Source organism: Neopsephotus bourkii, unplaced genomic scaffold (genome assembly GCF_033783945.1).
Source record: "Neopsephotus bourkii isolate Nb327-2 ecotype Australia unplaced genomic scaffold, CSIRO-AGI_Nbou_v1 NB_1863, whole genome shotgun sequence".
NCBI classification, from domain to species: Eukaryota; Metazoa; Chordata; class Aves; order Psittaciformes; family Psittacidae; genus Neopsephotus; species Neopsephotus bourkii.
In genome coordinates, this window is record NW_026902336.1 from 1218947 (window position 1) to 1242205 (window position 23259).

Genomic DNA, 23259 nt, shown 5'->3' on the forward strand with positions numbered 1-23259 from the left:
ATCATGATAATCCTGAAATTATATGCAGCCAGTAGGACTAACCTGTTCATTCAGTGAGAATGCTTAACTCACTGAAGTCTTTATCCAGTTTAATTCTCCCATTAGCTTAATAGATCTGATCTCTCCTCCTATTTGTGCCCCACTTCAGGACATTCAAGTCTGCAAAGCTCTCTGAAAAAGGATATTTCAAAATCTGCTTTTAAACCCTTTATATTATTTGTAGATTGGAAATTCTTGAATCCCATCCCCCATATATCTAATGACCATATAAAGTTTGAATAATGAATAGGTGAAGTTTGTTGCTTGAGGATACATGGAAAAGCAGCCAAAGCACAGGTGCTGACAGCTGCCCCAGCACTTATTCAGCAAGTTAAATGATGCTTCAGCTGTTATTCTCAAAGGGCTGTGCACTGGCCTAGACAGGAGGGCCATGAAAGAAGAGCTCCAGTCTTTCCAAAAAAGTTGCTGAGTTTTCATGATGCTTTTCTGATTTCATAAGAGCTGCACGGAAAGACATAAAATTGCCAGAAGAATGCCAACCACAGGAATAAGCCCATGCACCACAAACTGAAGAGCACTGACACATTTAAACAAACGAATAATCATAGAATCCCGGACTGGTTTGGGTTGGAAGGGACCTCAAAGCTCATCCAGTTCCAGCCCCCTGCCACAAGCAGGGACACCTTCCACTGCAGCTTGCTCCAAGTCCCATGCAACCTGTCCTTGAACACTGCCAGGGATGGGGCAGCCACAGCTTCTCTGGGCACCCTGTGCCAGGGCCTCAGCACCCTCACAGGGAAGAACTTCTTCCTTATATATAATCAAAATTTACCTTCTTTCAGTGTAAAGCTGTTGCCCCTTTCCTGTCACTATCTGCCCTTGTAAAATGTGCCTCTCCAGCTTGTAGGCCCCTTTAGGTACTTGCAGGAATGTTCACTTTAAGGTTTGACATTTTGTTATAGTGCTGGGTCTTTTACACAATAAGGTGAAGTTTGTAAGCTTTTCATGGATTAATGCTCAGATGTGAATGTTCTGGATGAGCAAACACTTCTCCCATAGGAAGCAATGCATAAAATACTGGTGGAGATACTATGTCAGTACTGTGTTGTAAAGAATATTTGATGGGAAACCAGTGAAAATAATGGGTGTTCAGTTGTGTGACACCTTTATTAGTGTGGCCTTAAGCAATATACGCAAGTGGGGATGTTCCACAGGGGAAAGACTCTGCTTCTGCTTGCCAGAATTTCAAATGCAAAGTAATGTACGGGAGGTGCTGTCTCACTGACCTCAGCTGCTGTAATTATTGCTCAGAGCGTGGCACCACTACCAAACCACAGAGGATTCTGTACATAAGAAGTTAGAATTCCTCCTACAAGTTAGTACAAAGCAAGCCAATTGCATGAAGCATAATGTGCAGCTCCTGACATTTGCCACATCTCATAAACCTCCCATGCAAATCAAAGTTGGCAAAGGGGTCATTCTTCCAGTCTTTGGCACTTGTTACACAGGGCGTGTTGTGATTTAGGAATTTTTTCCATAAAGCTGTCCAAAGCTTAGGAACATATGTATACACTTACATGGATTGACTTCCACTGTATTCACATTTAGTTTCTTTTCCCTTTGTGTAAGTAAATATGTCAGCAAACGTGAAGATGTGAGCATATATGAAAAGTAAATTTCACAGCTGCACGTGTAAATGTTTGTGGAACAGCTGTTCTTATTTTATGCACTTGTACCAGAAATTTCTGTGCACTGAGAAGGATTGAGTTACTTAGTCCAAAAAGTCAAGAGTCAAAAGTAAATCTGTAATGTGTCGGGAGGCAAATATGTTAGTCTCAGACTACGGATGCATAAAGAATGCACCCAAACACTTCCTAAATATGCCTGTGCAGTTAATACAGAATTGATATCTAAAGTAGCTTTCTTACTGCTATTCAACAATGTGACCATGAATTTCCCACATAAAGCATTTAATAATGTACCAGATTCTAAGTCCACGATATTCTGAGTTCTGTTATAGTCAAGGGATTTTCTAGGGGTGAAGGTACAGAACTTGGCTAAAATTATTGGTAGCCTTTGACTGCATGATCTCTGTAAGGGTAAACAGATGACTGCTATCTGACTTCAAACCTCTAGGAAAGATCTGACAACTTTCCTTTCAATTAAGATGCAAAAGATGACTAAGTCTAGATGTCTAGAGAGGCTCTTAATTTGCCATTGCTTACAAAACCTCTGATTAGTTTATAGGGTATGGATGTTGCATGAAGAAACCTCTTAAAGAAGCTCCAGATATATTCAATGGGAGTTTGTTGTCCAGAAAAGTGGACATACTGAGAACTGCTGTTCATGTTTAGCATAAGCTTAGTCTTTTCTTACCAGATATAGTTAGCAGAATATAGAGCTGTCTGCTCTCATATTTCTTGTTCTTGGATTCACTTTTTAAAGGCATTTATAGGCAGAATTGCTTGTGTTTAGCTTTGAAGCGATGTTTCCTCTCTTCAGGGAGAGTTTGTTTCACAATTGTTTTATAGGGATAGGTTCCTGCATCATCCTCTGGAGCACATAGTGTTGATGACTCCCTTCGATGTGATACTTAATTATGTGGACCCTTTAGTCAGTGGTGATATTTCTGATGAAGACTTGTAGCACGAAACACAAACCTATTGACCTACAAAAGTAAGCTTTGCTGTATAGGGAGAGGGTTACATTCAGGATATTCATGGTTCACATACTCATTGACCACATACTCATTGACCACAACAAAGAGTTGTGGTCAATGGCTCAGTGTCCAGCTGGAGACCAGTAACGAGTGGTGCCATTCAGGGATCGGTGTTGGGACCGGTCTTGTTTAACATCTTCGTCGCTGACATGGACAGTGGGATTGAGTGCACCCTCAGCAAGTTTGCCGATGACACCAAGCTGTGTGGTTCGGTTGATATGGACAGCCCCATGCTTGCTGTCCCAGATGTTCCAGATACGGACAGCCTCATGATTGCAGGCCCTTGTCCTCATGGGGGACTTCAACCACCCTGATAGCTGTTGCAGGTATGGTATGCCCCAGTGCAAGCAATCCAGGAGGTTCCTCGATTGTGTGGAAGACAACTTCCTTCTGTAAGTAATAGAGGAGCCGACAAGGAGAGGTGCCATGCTTGACCTCGTGCTCACCAACAGGGAAGGGCTCGTTGGAAATGTGGCACTGCAGAGCAGCCTTGGATGCAGCAATCACGAGATGGTCGAGTTTGTAGATCCTCAGGACAGTGAGAAGAGCGTGCAGCAAGCTCACTGCTCTGGACTTCAAGAGAGCAGACTTTGGCCTCTAGGAATCTGCTTAGTAAGGTTCCGTGGGATATAGCCTTAGAGGGCAGGGGGGCCCAAGACTCTTGGTTGATATTCAAGGATCACCTGCTACAACCTCAAGAGTGTTGCATCCCAACTAGAAAGAAGTGCAGCAGGAGGGCCAGGAGACCTCTTTGGATGGATAAGGAGCTGCTGAGGAAAATTCAAATAAAAAAGAGGCTTATAAAAAGTGGAAGCAAGGACAGGTGGCCTGGGAAGAGCACAGGGATGTTGTTTGGGAAGCTAGGGACCAGGTTAGGAAAGCTAAGGCCCAGTTAGAATTAAACTTGGTTAGGGATGTGAAAGTTAACAGGAAGGGATTCTATAGGTATGCAGTGAATAAAAGGCAGACTAGGGACAACATGGGCCCTCTCCAGAAGCTATCAGGAGAACTGACTACACAGGATTTGGAGAAGGCTGAGGTTCTGAATGACTTCTTTGCCTCAGTCTTCACTGACTGCACCACACAAATCTTGGAAGGTAGATGCAGGGACTGTGAGAATGAAGACCTTGGGCCCACTGTAGGAGAGGATCTGGTTCAAGACCACCTTAAAAATCTGAACATGCACAAGTCCATGGGTCCTGATGAAATCCGTCCGCGGGTCCTGAAGGAGCTGGTGAATGAAGTCACCAAGCCGCTGGCCATTATATTTGAAAAATCATGGCAGTCAGGTGAAGTTCCCAATGACTGGAAAAAGGGAAATATAACCCCCATTTTCAAGAAGGGGAAAATGGATGACCCAGGGAATTACAGACCAGTCAGTCTCACCTCTGTGCCTGGCAAAATCTTGGAGCAGATTCTCCTGGAAGGCATGCTAAGGCACATGAAAAACAACAAGGTGCTTGGTGACAGCCAGCATGGCTTCACTAAGGGGTAATCCTGCCTGACCAATGTGCTGGCCTTCTACAATGGGGCTACGGAACCGATGGACAGGGGCAGAGCAGCTGATGTCACCTACCTGGACTTGTGCATAGGATTTGACTCTGTCCCACACAACATCCTTGTCTCTAAATTGGAGAGACATCAGTTTGATGGGTGCATCACTCGGTGGATAAAGAACTGGCTGGATGACTGCACACAAAGAGTTGTGGTCAATGGCTCAATGTCCAGCTGGAGACCAGTAACGAGTGGTGTCCCTCAGGGATCAGTGCTGGGTCCGGTCTTGTTCAATATCTTTGTCGCTGACACGGACAGTGGGATTGAGTGCGCCCTCAGCAAGTTTGCTGATGACACCGAGCTGTGTGGTTCAGTTGATACGCTGGAGGGAAGGAATGCCATCCAGAGGGACCTCGACATGCTTGTGAGGTGGGTTGATGCCAACCTCATGAAGTTTAACCATGCCAAGTGCAAGGTCCTGCACCTGGGTTGCAGCAATCCCAGGCACAGCTACAGGCTGGGCAGAGAAGAGATTCAGAGCAGCTCTGAGGAGAAGGACTTGGGGGTGTTGGTCGATGAGAAAATGAACATGAGCTGGCTTCACTGTGCACTCACAGCCCAGAAAGCCAAGTGTATCCTGGGCTGCATCAAAAGGAGCATGACCAGCAGGTCGAAGGAGGTGATCCTGCTCCTGTACTCTGCTCTCGTGGGACCTCACTTGGAGTATTGTGTGCAATTCTGGTGTCCTCAACATAAGAAGGACATGGAACTGTTGGAACAAGTCCAGAGGAGGACCACAAGGATGATCAGGGGACCTCCCATATGAAGACAGACTGAGAAAGTTGGGGCTGTCCAGCCTGGAGAAGAGAAGGCTGCGCGGAGACCTCCTAGCAGCCTTCCAGTATCTGAAGGGGGCCTACAAGGATGCTGGGGAGGGACTCTTCATTGGGGACTGTAGTGATAGGACAAGGGGTATTGGGTTAAAACTTACACAGGGGAAGTTTAGATTGGATGTAAGGAGGAAATTCTTCACTGTAAGGGTGGTGAGGAACTGGAAGGGGTTGCCCAGGGAAGCTGTAAATGCTGCGTCCCTGGCAGTATTCAAGGCCAGGTTGGACAAGGCCTTGGGTGATATGGTTTAGTGTGATGTGTCCTTGCGCATGGCAGGGGGGTTGGAAGTAGATTATCTTAAGGTCCTTTCCAACCCTAGCTATTCTATGATTCTCTGATTCTATTTCTAACAGAAGAGCACAAGTTATTTTCAGATTGTGGGGTGCTCCCTTCGATAAGTTTGCGGTGTACTAATACTTTGCAAATGATTTTAATTGTCTCTAATGAAGAATTGTAGATGTCCCATTTCTTCCTGACGTAAGCAACTGTCCTGTTGATGTTAGTGGCACCATAGCCTCAAATAAGCCTGAATGACTGAAACCAGATTTAGTAAAGTGAAACACTCCAGAAAACCTACATGTACAACCTCTTCAACCTGAATTATTGCCCAGCTCTTAAGGCTTAATAACAAAAGCCAAACACGCTTATCAAAATCTGCCTGTCACTGCCTTGGCATGGAAATTGCAATTTGAAGGTATTTCTTCTGAGTCTGAGATTTAGAGTTTTCTCCCTGCTTCCCTCATGCTGGACCTGAAAGATTTGTTCTAGATTCTTAGTAAGTGTTCCTGTCCCTGACTTAACGTCAGTGCTGAAAATCAGCATATTTCTAGTACACTTAGCAGTGCCTTTCTTAAAGTATTAGATGAACCATCACACCATGATACTTCCACCCCTTCCTACAATTTATTCCTGTGCAGGTAGAGATAGTCAGCTTTGGCAGCTGCATGGTTTTAAGAAATAATCTACTCTAAATTCATGGTCAGGTCATCTTTGTGTGAAGGAATCGTCGCAAATAGAAGTGTTTGTTTTTCTTAAGGGTAATAACATCAGCTCTCTGTGGCCTGTTCTAGATGTACCTCTTCTCAGTAATTTTCTGGCTGTTAAATAGATACTTAGTGTTTCTGGCCTCCCTGCTTCCAGTTCTGCTTGCCCACCAGAAGGCAAAGGTTTGCACATGTTCTTGATGTAAGCATACAACCTACAGAACCAAGTTCGAGATGTACCACTTCCTATTTAGTCTTGAGGTTGAAGGCTCAAATGCTGAGGTGCATTTAGCATCCTTAACACGTTTTCCATAAGGTCTAGCATATTCCAGAAGCAAGTTATTGGGACTGAAAAAATGACCCCAGATACTCCAAATTAGATGAGAACAATGGAACTTATTTTCACCCCAACTAATAAAATCACTCCTTTTCATGATATTTTTACAGTGGGCACCAGTTTTCACTCCTTGTTTTAATGATGCTAATTATCATATCTTGTTCTGTTAGTGCTGGATCTGGGATTCCATAGGTATCCCACTCAAATTTGAGTGGCATAATTTGATTTCCCTCTGGTATAAAAGTAGCTGCTCTGTTTCCTTGTTTCTCTATTTAACTGATAAAACCTCAACATTTGAAATCTGACATATTAAATCTATTTTTCCAAAAGTATTTTTTTCTGTTATTGTTAATATTTTGCACCACTGGATTACAGAGTCACAGAATCACTGGTGTTGGAAGTGACCTCTGGAGACTGTCTAGTCCACTATCTTGCCAAGGCAGGGCCACTTACAGCAGGTTGCACAGAAATATGCCCAGGTGGGTTTTGAATATTTGGATAGCAGTACAAACCTTGAAAGTAAACATGATCATAGAATTTTGAAACCAAATGAACTGTAGTTCTCCTTCAGCAAAGCTGTGTTGATAAAGAAGTAACTTATGGCTATCCACTACCAGGAAGAATCAGATATAATTTCACATAAACACTTGGGTCAAGTTCAGCAGTCATTCAAGCAGTAGTGCAATCTGGTATAAGGACACCCAATAAGATAAGGGAATATTCAGCCTTTACTTGAATGGGTTTTCAGAGGGAATGTAGCCAGCCAAGACCCTTACTTGAGCTATTATTTAACATAATCCAAAAATGGTGTATCATTTTTGAAAGGCACTATACTGATGCAAATTTAATATTACATCATTACTTCTGCTCCTGTGACCCTATTGCACATAATGTGAAACTTTATAATCAGAAGATTCATCTGTCCCCATTGTAAAAAGCAGAAACACTGTTTTCTGAATTGGGCTGTCTTTGGTTGGTTGGATCTGAATATACTAAAACTTTGCACAAGTTTAAGTCCACACCTGAGCTGTACAGCTGTGCTTGATGAGCTAATCCAAATATTGGGTAAGTGAACCCAATGCCCCTTGTGATTCCCTCTTTTTACAGGTGGGGAAGCAGGTTACAGACTGTGTTACTCGAGTGGTGGTTATTATAGAATCATAGAATAGTTAGGGTTGGAAAGGATCTTCAGATCATCTAGTTCCAACCCCCCTGCCATGAGCAGGGACACCTCATGTTAAACCACGTTACCCAAGGCTCTGTCCAATCTGGCCTTGAACACCGGCCAGGGATGGAGCATTCACAGCTTCCTTGGGCAACATATTCCAGTGCCTTGCCACCCTCAAAGTAAAGAACTTCCTCCTTATATCCAATATAAACTTCCATTTTTGCAATATAATGTAATTGCCAGTAAGTACAGGGCCTATAGACTTAATTGCAGCCCCTGAATTCAGGTATCAAAGCATAGCAAAATGTTACATTCACTTTTTAACCTTATCTTCTGAAAACTGTACCTTGAATCTATTTCATGGTGAGAAAAGAAGCCTAATGTTTCAGTGTACAGGCAGTCACAAATTGAGTTGTTTCCTAGAACAGTGGAATTAAATCCAAACACTGTGAATAGGTTCTACCACAGTCTCACCTCCTACGAAGTTGTACCCCAAGCATGGTGTGATAACTGAAAATGCATAGAACTACTTTAAGTTGTAAAGGAGCAAAGGAATAATGTAGGGAATTGTGTTTTGCTTTACGAAGGCATAAATTCAAGAAAATTATAAAGAAAATCTTTTTTAAAATGTTGTTCAAATCAAAGTTCTGTAATGATGCAGTTCTTTGAAGATGCTGAATATATAGTTTCCTATAGTTCAATTCAAAGTCAGGTTTGTTAACTAACTACATGTCATAGCCCTTTGCTATAAATGATCTAGCTTTACATTTGAGTTATGAACACATCCTATCTTGTCTTTGTAAGGGCAGTAGATTTCCTGGCTGTCATTATTTCCCATTGTAGTGAGTTCCTTTGAACTCAACCCCTCTTACTGTTTTCAAAGCACTGAATTTAGTTTACCCAAACCCCTGACAACAGTTTGTGTGTCACTCCTGATCTTTCACTGTGCTGGCCTCAGAGTACAAATAGCCACAAATGTTTCAGAACTATAAAGGCAGACCCCAAGATCCCTGTTATAGCTAGGCATGGTGTAACACACACCACGTTATTTATTGTAACAGTTGTGTTCCTTTGTTTCTACATGGTTGGACTCACTACTCAGCAGGTGTGTGCCCTGATATCGTTCCATTCCCAAGACAGAAATATTGATTATTCGGATTGATTCAACATATGATTCAATCCTGATGCCTTTCCTCTTTTTTTTATCCTAATCAAATCCCATTTTCCCCAAGAGGTTCATGATACAATTATTTACTCAGAGATCGAAGCTTTTGTTTTATAGTTTGGTTGTTAATTTAGATAACCTTTCTGGTTTTGATTCCATGTGTTTGATTTGAGTGTCTTTGCCTGTCTTGGCCCATACTGCAGAATGCCCTTTTGCTTAGGAGTTGGAAAAAGCCCACCTTTTACAACTGGGTCACTCTTTTCCAGCTCAGTGCTTCCCCTTGCTTCATTGAACTATTGAAGCAGCTGAGCAGAGAACTACTTTCAGCTATTTTGCAAGTAGAGAAGCAGGACAAGCCTGTTGAACAAATTATTATTTTAAAGCCCTAAAGTCAGCTGAGTTTGGCATGTGTTCATTTTTGTCAAAATATTGTTGTGTTCCCCGGCAAAGTTGGTGCAAGCAATAGCGGTACACTGGGGAAGATTTGTGTCTTTTGTCCAATTCCATTTTGCTCAGTGGCAAGTATTGCATTTGTACAGGAGAAACCAAGCCTCACAGAGGCAAGAGTCTCAATCACAAGGGAATACAGATCAACATTACAAATGCATTTTAACCTTAGCCTTCTGACGCTTATTCTAGAGGCTGGATGCTAAGTTTTTACCTCCCAGAATAAACATTCACAGACATAGAATTCTGATTAAATAAAACAAAGTCAACACTTACTCATAAAATTCAGCTGCAGGAGTGAGCTTGTACTTCGAGTATTTGGTACCGTTGCCAAGCACTGATGCATTGAAGAGTTTGGGATCTGTACAGTTTGGACTGTTCCAACTGTTGTCACAGTGTGTCCAGGGGAGCTCAAATGTGAATGATGAAAATAGGTAATACAGAGACCAAGCTATAATAACGTTGTAGTAGAATCCCACATAAAGGGCTATGAGTATCACTGCATAGCCTACACCTAAAGACAAAGGAAAACTAGATTATACATCATGTTTTACATGCAGCAGTATATGCAAACACTGTACTTACTCAGCCATACGTAGCTCTAAATTCACTTTAGGTCTTCAAACCAGTAAAAGGATTTTTTGACATTTATGTACACACATGTGGAAACAGTGTCACTGACCTTAATCCAAAAAATTATGTTAATGATTTTGGAAAATGACTGGCTGTTGGCAAATCCAGTTGTTTACCAGAAAAAGAAATTAAGCAGTGTTATGTCAAAATCTTCTCTTGTACATCTCTGATTTGCTTCCAATGCACAAGACTGCAAGCCCATGTTAGGAGTGAAACTCACTTCATCTTCCTAATGTCAGAGACCTTGGCAACTTATCTTGGAAAAGTAGAGCTCGAGACTCAAGTGAAGTTTCCCTGTGCCTGACGTTCCCACCCTGAGCTAACTTGGAACAGACACTGATCCCTCTCCTGTTTCTTTCCCATTGTTACTCTCCAGATTGGCTTCCTTCAGCATGTGACTAGGTCCAAAACATACATGAAGCAGTCTGTGCTGTTTCACTGAGGGGCTCCAAGGGGTTCTTGGGCATGCCAGTAAATCTTGGTGAATATCAAGCTTAGGGCTAAACTGTATGTGGACCTTCAGACTATATAATTATCTCCCCAGGATTACAGAATCCCCACTGCAAGCATTCTCTTTCGACTTTTAATATTTGTTTTGTGTTTTTGTGTACTGTGAAGTGTGCTTGGAGGGTCTTAATAATGAGAGTACCAGCAAGTGCATGTTCTCCTCATGAAAATGGACATTTTTAAGTGGTTTGGGAGGAAGCTCTGGTACTAATGTGAGAGCAGAGCTACAGCTTGTTGCCAGACTTTTCAGGAAGCTTGCTTTACCTTGGCTTGTATTATTCTTCCTTGACTGTGTGCATAGATTTGTTCTCTGAATCCCACCCAGAGGTTGTATGTAGAGATTACTGCTGTTTTATGACTATCATCACTGTACTGTCACAACACCTAAGTGTAAACCTCATGTTTCTTGATAAGGCAAGGAACTAGCATACACTTTTGGTATTAATTCTTGTTTTAAAAATTGCCTGAGGAACAGATGCTGATCCTGAAGGAGTTGGCAGTTCAGACACTGCTGCATACACCAGAGTTACTCTCTGCTCTTCAGGAGGCTTTTAATACATAGACCAGTTTGCTCATCACTAACACTGGGGAAAACATTGTGAAAGTAAAAATGAAATTGTAACTTCAAAACCTTAGTGCATAAATTAATCCAGTACATTAACACCCAAACTCCTGTGATAAGTTATGATCAACAGAATGGAGCAGAGTTGGGGAATCACCCAAGTGGATCATTCTTTAATATTAATGTGAATGCTAAGATACTAAAATACTAAGTAATATATGCTACACTGAAATGTCATGATCTCTGTTTAAAAAGTCTTCCTAAAATTCCTCCAATTCAGGAGAACAATGATAGATACTTAATATCAAGATTAAAAACCGTATCTTAACTGTCACTCCACTGAAATAATGAGATTATTCAGGAATGAATTTGCTCTTGTGTTTCTAGACTTAGCTTTCCGAAAAGTAATGCTGGACCACCCACACTCTAAAACAGACCCTGGAAAATGCAGAGATGAAAACAGACTGTTGTAAAGGATACAGGTTATGTTTTTAATTGCACATGTTATGAGAAATCTCATTAGAAATAAAGTGTTCATATCAATAATATTCATAGCTAAAATTAGTACTATAGTGCTGTTGCTTTAGAGAACCTGTTACAAATTTGTGTAGACTGTGTATTTTTTATTTGAGCGAGAGTTTTGATTTATCCCAGAAACAACACAAAAGCATTATCAGTAAAATATGTTTGTGTGTTATCAGATGTGGCAAAAACTTTGAAAGTACTGAGTTTATACTAATCCTGAGGTGCAAATACAACTCAATACTTGTTACCTTTTGAGAATCAAATAACTTACGCTATTCTATATCCAGTAATAAGAACACTTAAAAATCAACAGTAAGGTATGTTTAGTCCACTTTGAAAATGTCGGCTTAAAAACACAGCCGTAAAGTCAACAAGGCTATACATGAAATAAGTTCTATTTTCCTTTCGCATCTTCTCAATCTGAAATCAACAGAGTGCCTCTGAGCACAGTCGTATTTTGCTCAAGCACTTTGAGATCCTTAAGGCCTAATTTTTTGGTTAGGGTTTCAAAATCCTAACTGCTATCCAAAGGCATTAACTGATACTGGCAGGAATTTTCACTGAGCAAGGGTCTTCAGGTTACCAGGTGCTGGGATGAGGTTTGCCTCCTATCAAGGGATTATAGAAGGGTTAAGTCTGTATGAATTAATTTTAAAATTGAGGAGCATGTATTTTATTAACTTTCTTATTTATTTTTTATCTCTCTTAACTTTGCTGCGAGTTTTGGGTGTGAATGATAACAAAAAACCCCACAATTTTCTTATTCTGCACTAGACTCCTTGAAGAGGAAAGCTGTATTTTGAGAAAGATTAACATTTACTCAGTGTAACCTACATCCAAGCACCGAATCCACTAAGTCTGGATTGCATTGTTAAGCTCCTCAGCTTGTATCAGTCACAGGATGAACAGGGTCTGAATTTTAAGGTTGTAAGGTCAACTGAGCTTGAATGGTTTCATTTCAGATAGCTCTGTGTTGAAAAGATTTCTACATAAGTTTTTAGATACAACCTGGCATAGATATAAGAGAATTTATAATTTTTACTGGTAAGCAATGCTTAAGAAGATTCTTGAAGCTCCTTAACAGGTATCTGTTTCATGTACAGAAAGCTTATGGCTTCTGCCCAGAGGGATTCCTTTATCCCTAAGCACTGCCAGACACACTGATCAGTGTCCAAATACCTAACCTGGGCTGTTTTTAGCTTAAGAATGGTTGCAAGTTAGTGCACCAGACAACAATCCACAGCCTTTTATTCGGTGATGCTGGAGAGTTATCCCTAGTGGAAAACACTCAACAGTAATAGTAAAATTCATGTTTTATTAAGTGTTTTTTATTGCTAGATTTGAAAATCACTTTACAAAGTCTATTGGAATAATTGCTCCCATTTCATAGGTAGGAAAACAGAGCCACCAATAACTGGTGTGAGGTTACAGGTCTAGTGGCTGAATGACAGCCTTCAATGTTCTAGCCACTGTGGTACACTGACTTCTGCAGAGCTCCACAATGAAATGGAGTCAGTGGTTATATTAGTCACCAGGGAAGACAGGGTTGAACTGACCTGTGTGGGATTTTGAATTTCCGACTGTTCTCATTGCCAAGCCCTCCCTCTACCTCAAGGTACCCAGTTCCTCCCACACCTCAGCATGCAGGAGAGGGAGAAAAGGGCTGATCTGCTCCTGCTCACTGCTCTCTATTGCACTCCTCAGCAATCACCCTGATTTCTGTGGCTTTTCCCATTTTGTGCTCCACCTGTTATAATAAAAAGACTTCTGACTTCGAGGGTTGGGGAAAGGTCAGCAAATATCATGCTGTCTGTGGGAAGATGAGAGACCTTTACTTTGTGATCACAAATGTGTGGCACCCTCACGGTGCTATTCAAGTGAACAGAAGAGCACTTACCTTTGAAAACTGGACAGATTTTCCACACAGTGGCAGCCCCTTCTCGGTTATACTGTCCCAGTGCTAATTCCATATAGAACAGGGGCATTCCAGCAATTATTAAAAAGAGGATATAGGGAATAAGGAAAGCACCTGGAAAGAGAATAATTAGTCATTGTAGTCTCTGTTTTGGTTGCATTTTGCTTTCCTTATTGCTTACTTTTCCTGGCTAAAAACAAAGCCAGTTTTCGGGAAGTAGAAAGGAAATATGAGGAGGGAAGAGCTCATGTTCTCTGGTCCATTTCTTGTATTTTTAATTTAAATATTTTTTTTTAGGATCTCAGAGAAAGAAGCCCTGAAAAAAACTGTAGACTGTGGCTCCTATTTCCCTCTAATGCTTCCTGACTGCTTTTTGGCTTCAAAGGGAAAAAGATGTGTCCCTGAAAATTAATCCCTCACTGCAGAAGAAATTATGCACTTGCATAAAGAGCTAAAAGGGAAAGGGACTATGAAACACTGTTAAGTTTTCATTAGTGCAGTATGTTCAAAAGGGAGCATGGAGGCCATCAACTGAGGGAAAAAAATGTCATGTCAGTTCCTGTTATTGCAGTTTAACTCATACTGTGTAAGGTGTCTGCAGGAACCTCTGGCTTGAAAATGAATCAATGCTGGTTAGCTATATGAAATTTGGGTTTCCATGGTATATTTTGGTTTTTGCTATAATTCCCTTATTCTTATGAAAAGTGATAGACAACAGCCCCCTTTCCAACCTAGTGATACTTTGTTAACATGGAGTGTACATTAACGGAGTATGTACTAGGTTTCACTGCTAGGCCCACTGCTATATTGCAGCAGGTCAGTGCTAGGGCTGCTTGCCTGGAATACATTACTTTCCTTCATGGAAATTCATACCACAGAAACTATCACCTCTGAACAATACTGATGTGTCAGTGCTACTGTCATAAAAACTATTGCGAGCTGAAATACAGAAGAATCACTCAATGTAGAAACTATCTGAAGATTTCTTAGCTCTTTTATATGATCCAGGTCACAGGAAGAAGACTCTCCCAGTGCATGGCTATATATGATACTGTAAAACAATTGTAGTTGGTGTCATGTTTAATAACTGGATACTCTGTCAATTCTCTGCTTTGTAGTACCAATCAGGTGTAGCTTTCATAGCATACTGCTATGAAAAACAGTTCAATTCATGTAAAATTTGTCAGTATTAAAAATTCATTAGATTGTTTTGATAAATATAGAGCTGCCAGAGTAACTACGTATACTGAATAAACTGACTGCTGTCCTTAGAAGTTATGGATGAAAATGAAAATAGATTGTTAATATCATGGTTAAATTGTTCAGCAGAAGACAAAAAGAAAGCAGCAGCAGCTGTCTATTTCTCCCAATAGCAAGTAGTAGGAACTTTTGCAACCCTGTAAAATCTGCATGTACTGGTTTAGTAATTGGAAAACTTTCCTTACAAAACGAAGTAAGTTTGCATTACTTCTAAATATATAAACTTAAAGAAGGTATGTGCAGTCTATAAAAGAATAAAAGCTAGAAACATGACTGTAGCTATGTAAAACCTGCCAGTAAGCAGAGTGAATTGCATATTTAAAAGGTACTTCTGAAACTACTGTAGTGCTTTTAAAAGTCTGAATACTTGTTGCCCATTTACTTTCCATGTTTGCTTTTCACATCTATTACCAATGCAAGCTGCCTACTGTGACTGCTCAGAGGGAAAACTTAAAGCATATACTGGAGAGTAAGAATGGAAAAACAAACTCTGTTCTCTTAGTCATACTACAAATCCAATTCGAAAAGTAATGTGATGGAATGTAATGTAAGGGCAATGTATTCAGCATTCAGTTGTAAGTTTAGGCATTTGAAAGCTGAAATCTTGCTATGAAATGAAGACAAGGTACATCAACAAAAATAAATAATAGCTTAATGATTTGACAATGTAACCTAGAAGCTGAAATGTTGTTGTATCACTGTGGGGCAGGAATCTTCTTGTTCATGGTGCTTATATGGAGTGTAGTGTAAATGCAACCTGCATTCACATTAGCTACTACGGTACCAGTGACACGTTTTAGTTGTATTTCAGTGTTGTTCATCAGCTGCTTTCTACGATTGTCATGTCAAACTGTCATATTGTAGAGAAAAAAAATCATTGTATTTAACAAATACTTGATACCCTGCAGTTCTCATCTCTGTTCTGTGTTGAATCATACTCTGATAAATCAATCTGGGATATTACATATTGCTTTTGCTATATCTAGTACCTATGAAAATTATTTCAGGTGGTGTTACTGTCGGATTTCTGACAAGTGACAGCCTTTGAAGTGCTGTACGTGTCCTGTTTTGATAGTATCACAGTGTGTGGAGCTGACTCACCAGCCTAGCTTGTACTTTGGAGGTATGGAGTCTGCACAACATTGTTTGATTCACATGAACGTCAAGAGACTGTGGAAAACATGATGTCACAAATTGAACAGGGAAATTTGTGTTTCAGAAAATAAATCCTGGCAATGTGTAGTATACATACATAATAAATGCTAGTTTAAACTACGTCTTTTTCAAGTATGACTAATACCATGATGAACTGTGAAGTGTACTGTACTTAAGCATACTTGCTTTAGTGTCATCTAGTTGGCTGCAAGACATTCCAGGCTTTAGTTAAAGGAGGTTTCTCACTTTTTTCTTTTTTTTTCCCCTGCCCTGCCCCCGCAGGGATTCATAAGGTGTGGTGTCATTTTCAGTAAAGAACAGTTATGGCAGGGTTTCGTAGCTGGATTACTTTTCAGGTAACTAAGTGACTGAAGTATTTTGAAATTGAGATAAAGATGAAAGTAAGGGTGCTTAGTCACATTAAGTTGACTTAATTTTTTGGTGGCTTCCAAAAACTTCTTGTTTGGCAAGTTCTGATTAGGTAAAAAATACCAGGTACTCAGGTGTATTGTAAATATCTTGACATTTGCTCAACTCTTCCCAGCCAATATCCAGAACCAAACTTCATTGTATTCACTGAACCCTTTTTGAGATTATGGGCACTTCAGAGGAAAACAAATGATGGTCAAAGTATCATTCAAATTACTGCAAACTAGAATGATATGAAAATGCTTATACATAGCATATGTGTGATCTATGATCAGCTTCACTCTGTGATTGCACAGGGGCTCCGTCACAACCCTGTTTGTGTACAGTATCTTACAAATATGAGGTGTTGTTTTGAAATAGACTTTGTTCTATCCTGCATGTGTGAACATCCTCTGGACTAGGGAGAAGGCAACTGGCATCCTGGCAAGTCTCTTGCTTTAGGTACACTTGTAGGAATTTGTATTAAGCATCACACCAGACATCTCTGAAGTAACAGCCTCATTGTTAACGTCTTCCTGGTATAGGAGGTCAAAATAAGTTAGGAAGAGTGACATGTTGTCAGCTGTGTCACTCCCGCCTGTACCACTGGCTCCAGAAACTGCTGTGTTTGAATTGCGTGATTCTAGTCAAATTTGCATAGCCCAGACAGCTGAACTCGTAGGAGCACACAGTTTGGCCAGCACTTCAGACTAGCTTGCCAAGATCTACCTACCTCAGTGAGCTGAGAGAATGCAATCTGTGGAATTGCTGCATTGGCAGTAACATACTGACAGCACTCAAGGGGATTCCGCTCCCCCGCTGTGTGATGGGATAGGGCTGAATGCACAGCTGCATCCCACAAGGTAATACAGGTTTCAGCATTCATTAATTTCCCTTTACAGCTAAGAATCTGAAATAATTAACATCTGTAACACAGCCCTGGCATAAGAGCCATAATTGACTTGCTACTGAGTCACATGAAGCTCAAAAGCTACAGGTTTACTTCAGACTGTTGTAAATTGCTACATCGTCAGTTAAAAGATTTCATGAGATCCATCTACATCACTTAGGGCACCAGTATGTCCACGGAGTTAAGACAGCCTTGTGTCTCAGGAAAAACTAGATAAGGTCAAACTCTCAGCTTCTACAAGAACCATCTGTGTGAAACTTGAAGTAGAAACTTACACAGAAGGTTTTAAAAAACCTATTACATTTAGTTAGTGGAGGACAAAATACAAGACTGGCTTTGCATTCCTGTGTTCAGTGCCAAAAAAAACTTCTTAATTTTTGTGCAACAGAATCCATGTAAAGAGTGTGTCTTTCTTTTGTACTTCAACATCCGTAGTGGGAAGCAAAGAGGAATACTGTTCTAGATACTCTCAGTCTTATGGGGAGGTCTCATCTCACTTTTAAATACCGGAAAAGAAAAAGCGTTAATTTACTAATGACTTACAAAAGATCATTTCAACAGCTGCTGTTATCCTGGAAGGACTTGTTGATGCACATACAAGAAGCAGGCCAGCCCAGGGGTAGCTGAAACAACTTTGAACTCTGTGCTTGTTAGCCTTCTGCATTTGTTACCATGGATATTCCAGTCGAAATGGCAACTGGCGGGAGTCTGCTAAAACAACAAACTGGGCGCAAATATTGCAGCGTATTTTCAGATAGGAATGTTTCCCAAATCTGTGCAGGAAAAGAATCTAAAAACAAAGATCTCCCAGTTGGTGAATTGAAATACAAGCTAATCCTGTGTCTGATCAACACTGCTTCTTTCTTTCATACAGAGTAAGTAGTGCTTCAAACAATATCAACAGTTGATAGAATTCAGTACATTTGCTCTGACAGTGAGGAAAACAAATGGAAACTAATTTGTCCAGGCTCTTGTGAATGAAAAAGAGTTCCCTGATGCGGAGATCTTGAAATCTAGATTGTACAAGATCACCATACATTGAAAAACTAGGAAATAGGAAACATGGGCATTTCTTAGTACATGAATGTTAGTCCTGGCTCTCCAGCAGACTGGTGACCATCTGATTTGCACAGCCACTGAGGCTTCTCTTATGGAGGGGAGCCCGAGCCTGTGCTGACCCTGGGGAGAGAAGGAATGGAAGGGTGGATCTTTGTTGCCCTGAGACTGAAAGCAGTGAGGGTTTGCATGGTACAGCAAAGAGAAGTCAGAGATAAAAACAAGTGTGATGTAACTTCAGTGTCAAAGCCAAGCTGATGATTTTAACAGAAGCTGTATGATGATGGTGAACTCTGCCAGGAATAGATTATAGTAGTCAAAAATAACATTTTTCTGCAAAACAGATCTCATGACATACTATAAAAAAATCAGCAACACTTTGCACATATAAAATCCTCAAAGTATGTTATAAAATCTTCTAAGTATGCAACCTTTTTCATGGAAAGTATTTCTGAAACATAAAACTTGTGGAGCTATACTGGAGTGATTGACATGTTTCTTCTGAAGCCCTTATATTTAGCAACTCTATCATTGTTAGACTTAAACCTGTTTATATTTCTTCTCTCAATTCGGGCTCAGAGCCTTCAATTTCTCCAGAATTCCAATTATAATAGCCTTCCTTTCACCCAAAAGGAAGTGAAAACAAAGTTACCAGAAATGGTTCAGTGATGTCCATGGGCTGATGCTAGCTGAAGCCTGCATTTCTTGTCTTGAGCTGTTAACCTTGAAATCATTTGTAGTGACTGGAAGTGCAGCGTATTTATAAGCTGGTTGCTGATTTGTAATAAAAGGTATCACCCAAGCCCTTCCATGCAAAACCAGTAATCTCTCTGGCTTTTTGCTACAACAGTAACGATATAAAGAAGTTCATTAGTAGCTATTTTGAACAAATAAATGACAGCTAAATATACCCAGCCACTCAGAGCAGCATGATTCATTCATAAATAACACCCAAGTAATTGGTTAAGGTCATATTTACATAAATTAATGATCACATTTACAACAGTGTGTAGTTTAAAGATAATTGCAGGAACATACAAGAACAGAACCCTGGCCTATGTCATTTGGTAGGAAATTAAAGAAGAAACAGACATGGTGCGTTTGATAGCATATAAATCAGGTTGGCCCAAGATGGGGCAGTGGGAGCTCTTGAGTTCTGTGGGATGTTTCTGCTGCTGACCTTCACAATGCTCTCACTGCTGCTAGCTTAGGAAGTTAAACCATTCCCATCTTCTGCCATGAGTGTGACCATAGGAAGTACAAAAATCTGCTTTTCAAGGTGCGGTGGCAGCTTTTGGTCTGCCATTTGTCTCCTTATAGCAGAGGTACTATTGTCCTGGTTCCTTTGAATAAATTAGCATTAAAGTGAGTTTTGACAGTAGCTGGATAAGTAAATAACCTGAAGTTTGTAACAATGTCTAGCTCCTAAAGTCTAGCTACTAACATTCCTGTGCAAATCCATCCTGTTGATTTTTTTTAGCTATCTGGCTTGTTTAAACGAGAAATGGGAGAGTGAGCTGGGCTATGGAGCCAGCTTGTAGCCTGTTTTGTTATGCGATTTATGAAATCCCTGTTACTATGTTTAATAGGAAAGTGTAGGAGTGGTTAGTCTCCTTTCTTGGAACAGTTAACACTATTGGGAACAAACCAGCAAACTCTGTAGTTCACAAGGTCTTCAGAAGGTGCTGGTCAGGGGAGGTCTCCAGTACTGGACTGCTGGGTCAGTGTGCAGGTGCCTAGCTGGAGAACGTTGCTGCTTCAACACAAACATGAATGGAAGCTTAAGAGATGCTAATAAAGAGGAAGAAATGCCATTCTATCCTTTCATTAATAAGAGTGTTACATTTGGTTGGTTTCTTTCAACCTTGGCATTACTGGGGTTAACACAAGGATATATTCACCTGCAATTATGTATCCATGTAAGGTGTAAGTAGTACTTCAGATGTATAAATTCAAGTGTCTGTCAGAATGTACCCTGATTTATTGGTGGCAGAACATCCATGGCTAAAAATATTTTTTGATTAAGACATCAGAAGCTATTTGCTGTGAGCTTGTGGCTCAAAAAAGCAGGTTTTGCTAGATTCCAGCTCTAGAAAATCTGCAATAACATAACTTTATGTGGTAAGTTCTGCTTGAAATATATTTTCTGAAAACCTACAATCTGTAATGTGTGGAATATAGTCATGCATGTGAAAGGAAATACTACTTCATCAGCTTTAACTGTCTCCAAATGTGGGAAGTCCTTGCTTGGTGCCAAGGAGATTTTGGGAACTCCAGTTTTACTTTGATTCAGATACATGCTGTTAGTCATAGTTTTATCTCCCTTCTCAGAGAACTTTTATATTTATGTGCTTTGTCTCAGTCAACTATAAACTAAAACAAGTGCTTTCAAAATTAATGAATCCATGTGATTTTGATGCCAGAATGGTTAGATACTTTGATCTAACTTCTTGTTTAACATAAACCAGAGTTTCAGACAGAAAAACGTAAAATTCTGATTTGAATATACCAGGCAGATCCTTTACTTTTTTGGTAGTTTATTTCATAGATTAATAACTTTGATGTTATAAAAATATAATTTAAAAAACCTCATTATTTCTAATTTGAATATATCTGACATCTGATTGTGGCAGTTCTTTCCCTGATAAATTAACATACCCTGCAATACTTTCTATTTCCTTTCTGTGAAGCTTCTGAAGTGCTGCAATCAAGCGTTCCAGTCTTGTTTTTATAATCTGAAGAGACTTGAGTGAACTAAACTAATGAATTACAGTGTTTGGACTGTAATTTTTGTAATTTTGACTAAACATCAGAATAGGTTGCCCAGAGAGACTGTGGAGTCTCCTTCCCTGGAGATACTCAGGAGCTGACTGGATACAGCTCTGAGTAACGTGTTTAGGTGACCCTGCTTGAGCTGGGGGGCTGGAGCAGATGACCCCCAGTGGTTACATCCAACCTCAACCATGCTGTGATTCTTAACAATGATTCCTACTCTTCTGTCTAAAATTCCCACTTTATGGGTATTCCTTGGTGTAGCGGGTTCATATATTGGCAGGTTGAACAGTTAATGTGGGCATTTTTTATACCCGCATTAAGTTATGGTAGTCACTTTCTGAGCTGCACATTTGATGTTTTAAGAATGCCAAGTTTATATTCCTGAGGTGTTCCTGCAACTTACTAGAAAAGAGCCTGGGATGAATCCTCTGGATTTCAGCCCCTCATTTAGGCAGCATTACTCCTTGCTTTGGTCTTTCGACTCCTATTAACATTCTCAGGATTGCCCTTGTGGGAGTTGCTCACTGTCCTGTGTACACTGGGTATATATGGAGAAGTATACATCTCCTGGTTATGATACCTCCAGTAGATGGATGCTTAATACAAGGTGATACAAGTGCCCTGGCAGAGCTAATTAGGTGCCACAACAGTTAGTAACTAATGTGCACCGTGATACACGGCATATTAAATTGTATTTTTTTCTGTGTGTGTAACAGTGCAACTGCTGGTTCACAACACATCTTCAGATGCAGCGTATTTCTCTTAGAGACTGCTTTTCTTTTGCAGGTTGTCAAAATAAAAAACAGCCCAAAGTTAAGCACCCTCTGAAGAAGACTCAGTACCCATTTTAGGCAGCAGGAGATTCATAACTGTGCCAGAGTAAAACAAAGTGCTTAAGACATCTTAAATCAGCCCTAGACAAATGCCAGGCAGCTTTCAAGAGGATTAATGTATAAACCAATAGGAGGTAAATGCCTTGAAATTCTGCTAGAGAAGAATCAAATATAAACACTCTCAGGTACACTTAAAGCTTGACTTACCGCTTAGTGATTAATCCAATTTTAAGTTGTAACTCCAATTTTTGGACTCAATGACCAAAGCAAAACATTCCTTTTCCTTCCAGGGTTTATTAGAGCTTTATTTGTAATAGTTAATATTTTCTATACCATTTTAATCATTACAAACTCTTTCACAACAGAATCTCCTAAATTCCCATCAGTAAAAGGTTGTGCTCTACCACAGAAGTATGAGACTGCTATATATTCCTATCTATAAGAGTTGTAGTAAATCTAAATTTTACTGTCATTATAAATGAAGCCTTTGGGATGAATGTTCTTTCTGACGCCACTAAAGGAAGCAGAATAACTGTACTGTAAACTACATGTAATGCATTTTTATACAGATTTTGGAAAATTTACCATTACAGTGATGGCTACTACTGCATAATTGTGTAGAACAATGCAACTGTTGTCAAATGTACTCTTATCAAAGTACAATGTACTCTTATCAAAGATTAGAGTCACCACTGGATTTTGCTAAAATTTTGGCGGCTATCTTCCAAATGGCTGTGGCTTCTTTACTTTTTATCTTTCTGTTAGCACCAAACACAAGAATTTTACAAGAAATGTCACAGTATTCTTCACAGGAAAGCTTTCCATTTGGGAAAAATACGTGTTTGGCCTAGAGCAGTGCTGGCAATATTCTGTATGCGATGCAGAGCCATCAGGTGGGTTCTGGAAAATTTGGGCATTGTGGGCACAAAGCAGAAGTTTTCAGCAGTGTTCCTGTGGCAGGACTAGAAAAACTACTTCTCTTTACATTCCCTTACTCTGATGGGTAAATGGAGTCTAACCTAGATAAGTGTAAAACCATAACAGTGTTGCATCCATCTCACTGTACTGGCTAGCAACACCCTCCCTTCATTCTCTGTCCGACTACTCTCCCTCTTTGGTGTAAATTGATCAGACAAAATCATTTATTAAAGGTTGAAACTTAAGTCTACTCTTTGTTCTTATTTGAAGGACTATTTTCCTAATAGGCTTCAAGCAATGAAGTAAATTTTCCCCTCAGTCCAAGCTGTCCAGTACATACTTTATCACTGCCATTCTGCACAGGACCTCCTAGCTTAAAATACCACAGAAGAATGTGAAAATGACCTCAGGGCCCATCAGCTCACTGCCAAGATGAAGCAGAGCCCTATTAACAGTTTGAAGCAAAATTCTTCTTGTTTCATCATAGTGCAAACTTTTGCTAGAACAGATTGAGGGGCAGTTTTGTTCACTGATTACTCAGACCTTATAATAAATCAGTGTGGCTGAGCTTTGTGTTTCCAATTTCTGAACAGCTTTT

At 40.1% G+C, this 23259-nt stretch overlaps 1 protein-coding gene across 2 annotated transcripts in view; it reads right to left on the minus strand.

The window, feature by feature from the left end:
• The window catches only part of LOC133207293 (sodium-dependent noradrenaline transporter), a 71082-nt gene that overhangs the window by 33677 nt on the left and 14146 nt on the right, over positions 1-23259 (minus strand). For both annotated transcript variants that reach the window (XM_061344060.1, XM_061344061.1), the window contains 2 exons: positions 13329-13460; positions 9481-9718 (listed from right to left, as the gene is read on the minus strand). In XM_061344060.1, the coding sequence (XP_061200044.1) occupies positions 9481-9718; positions 13329-13460 (370 nt within the window). The remainder of the gene's footprint in view (positions 1-9480; positions 9719-13328; positions 13461-23259) is intronic.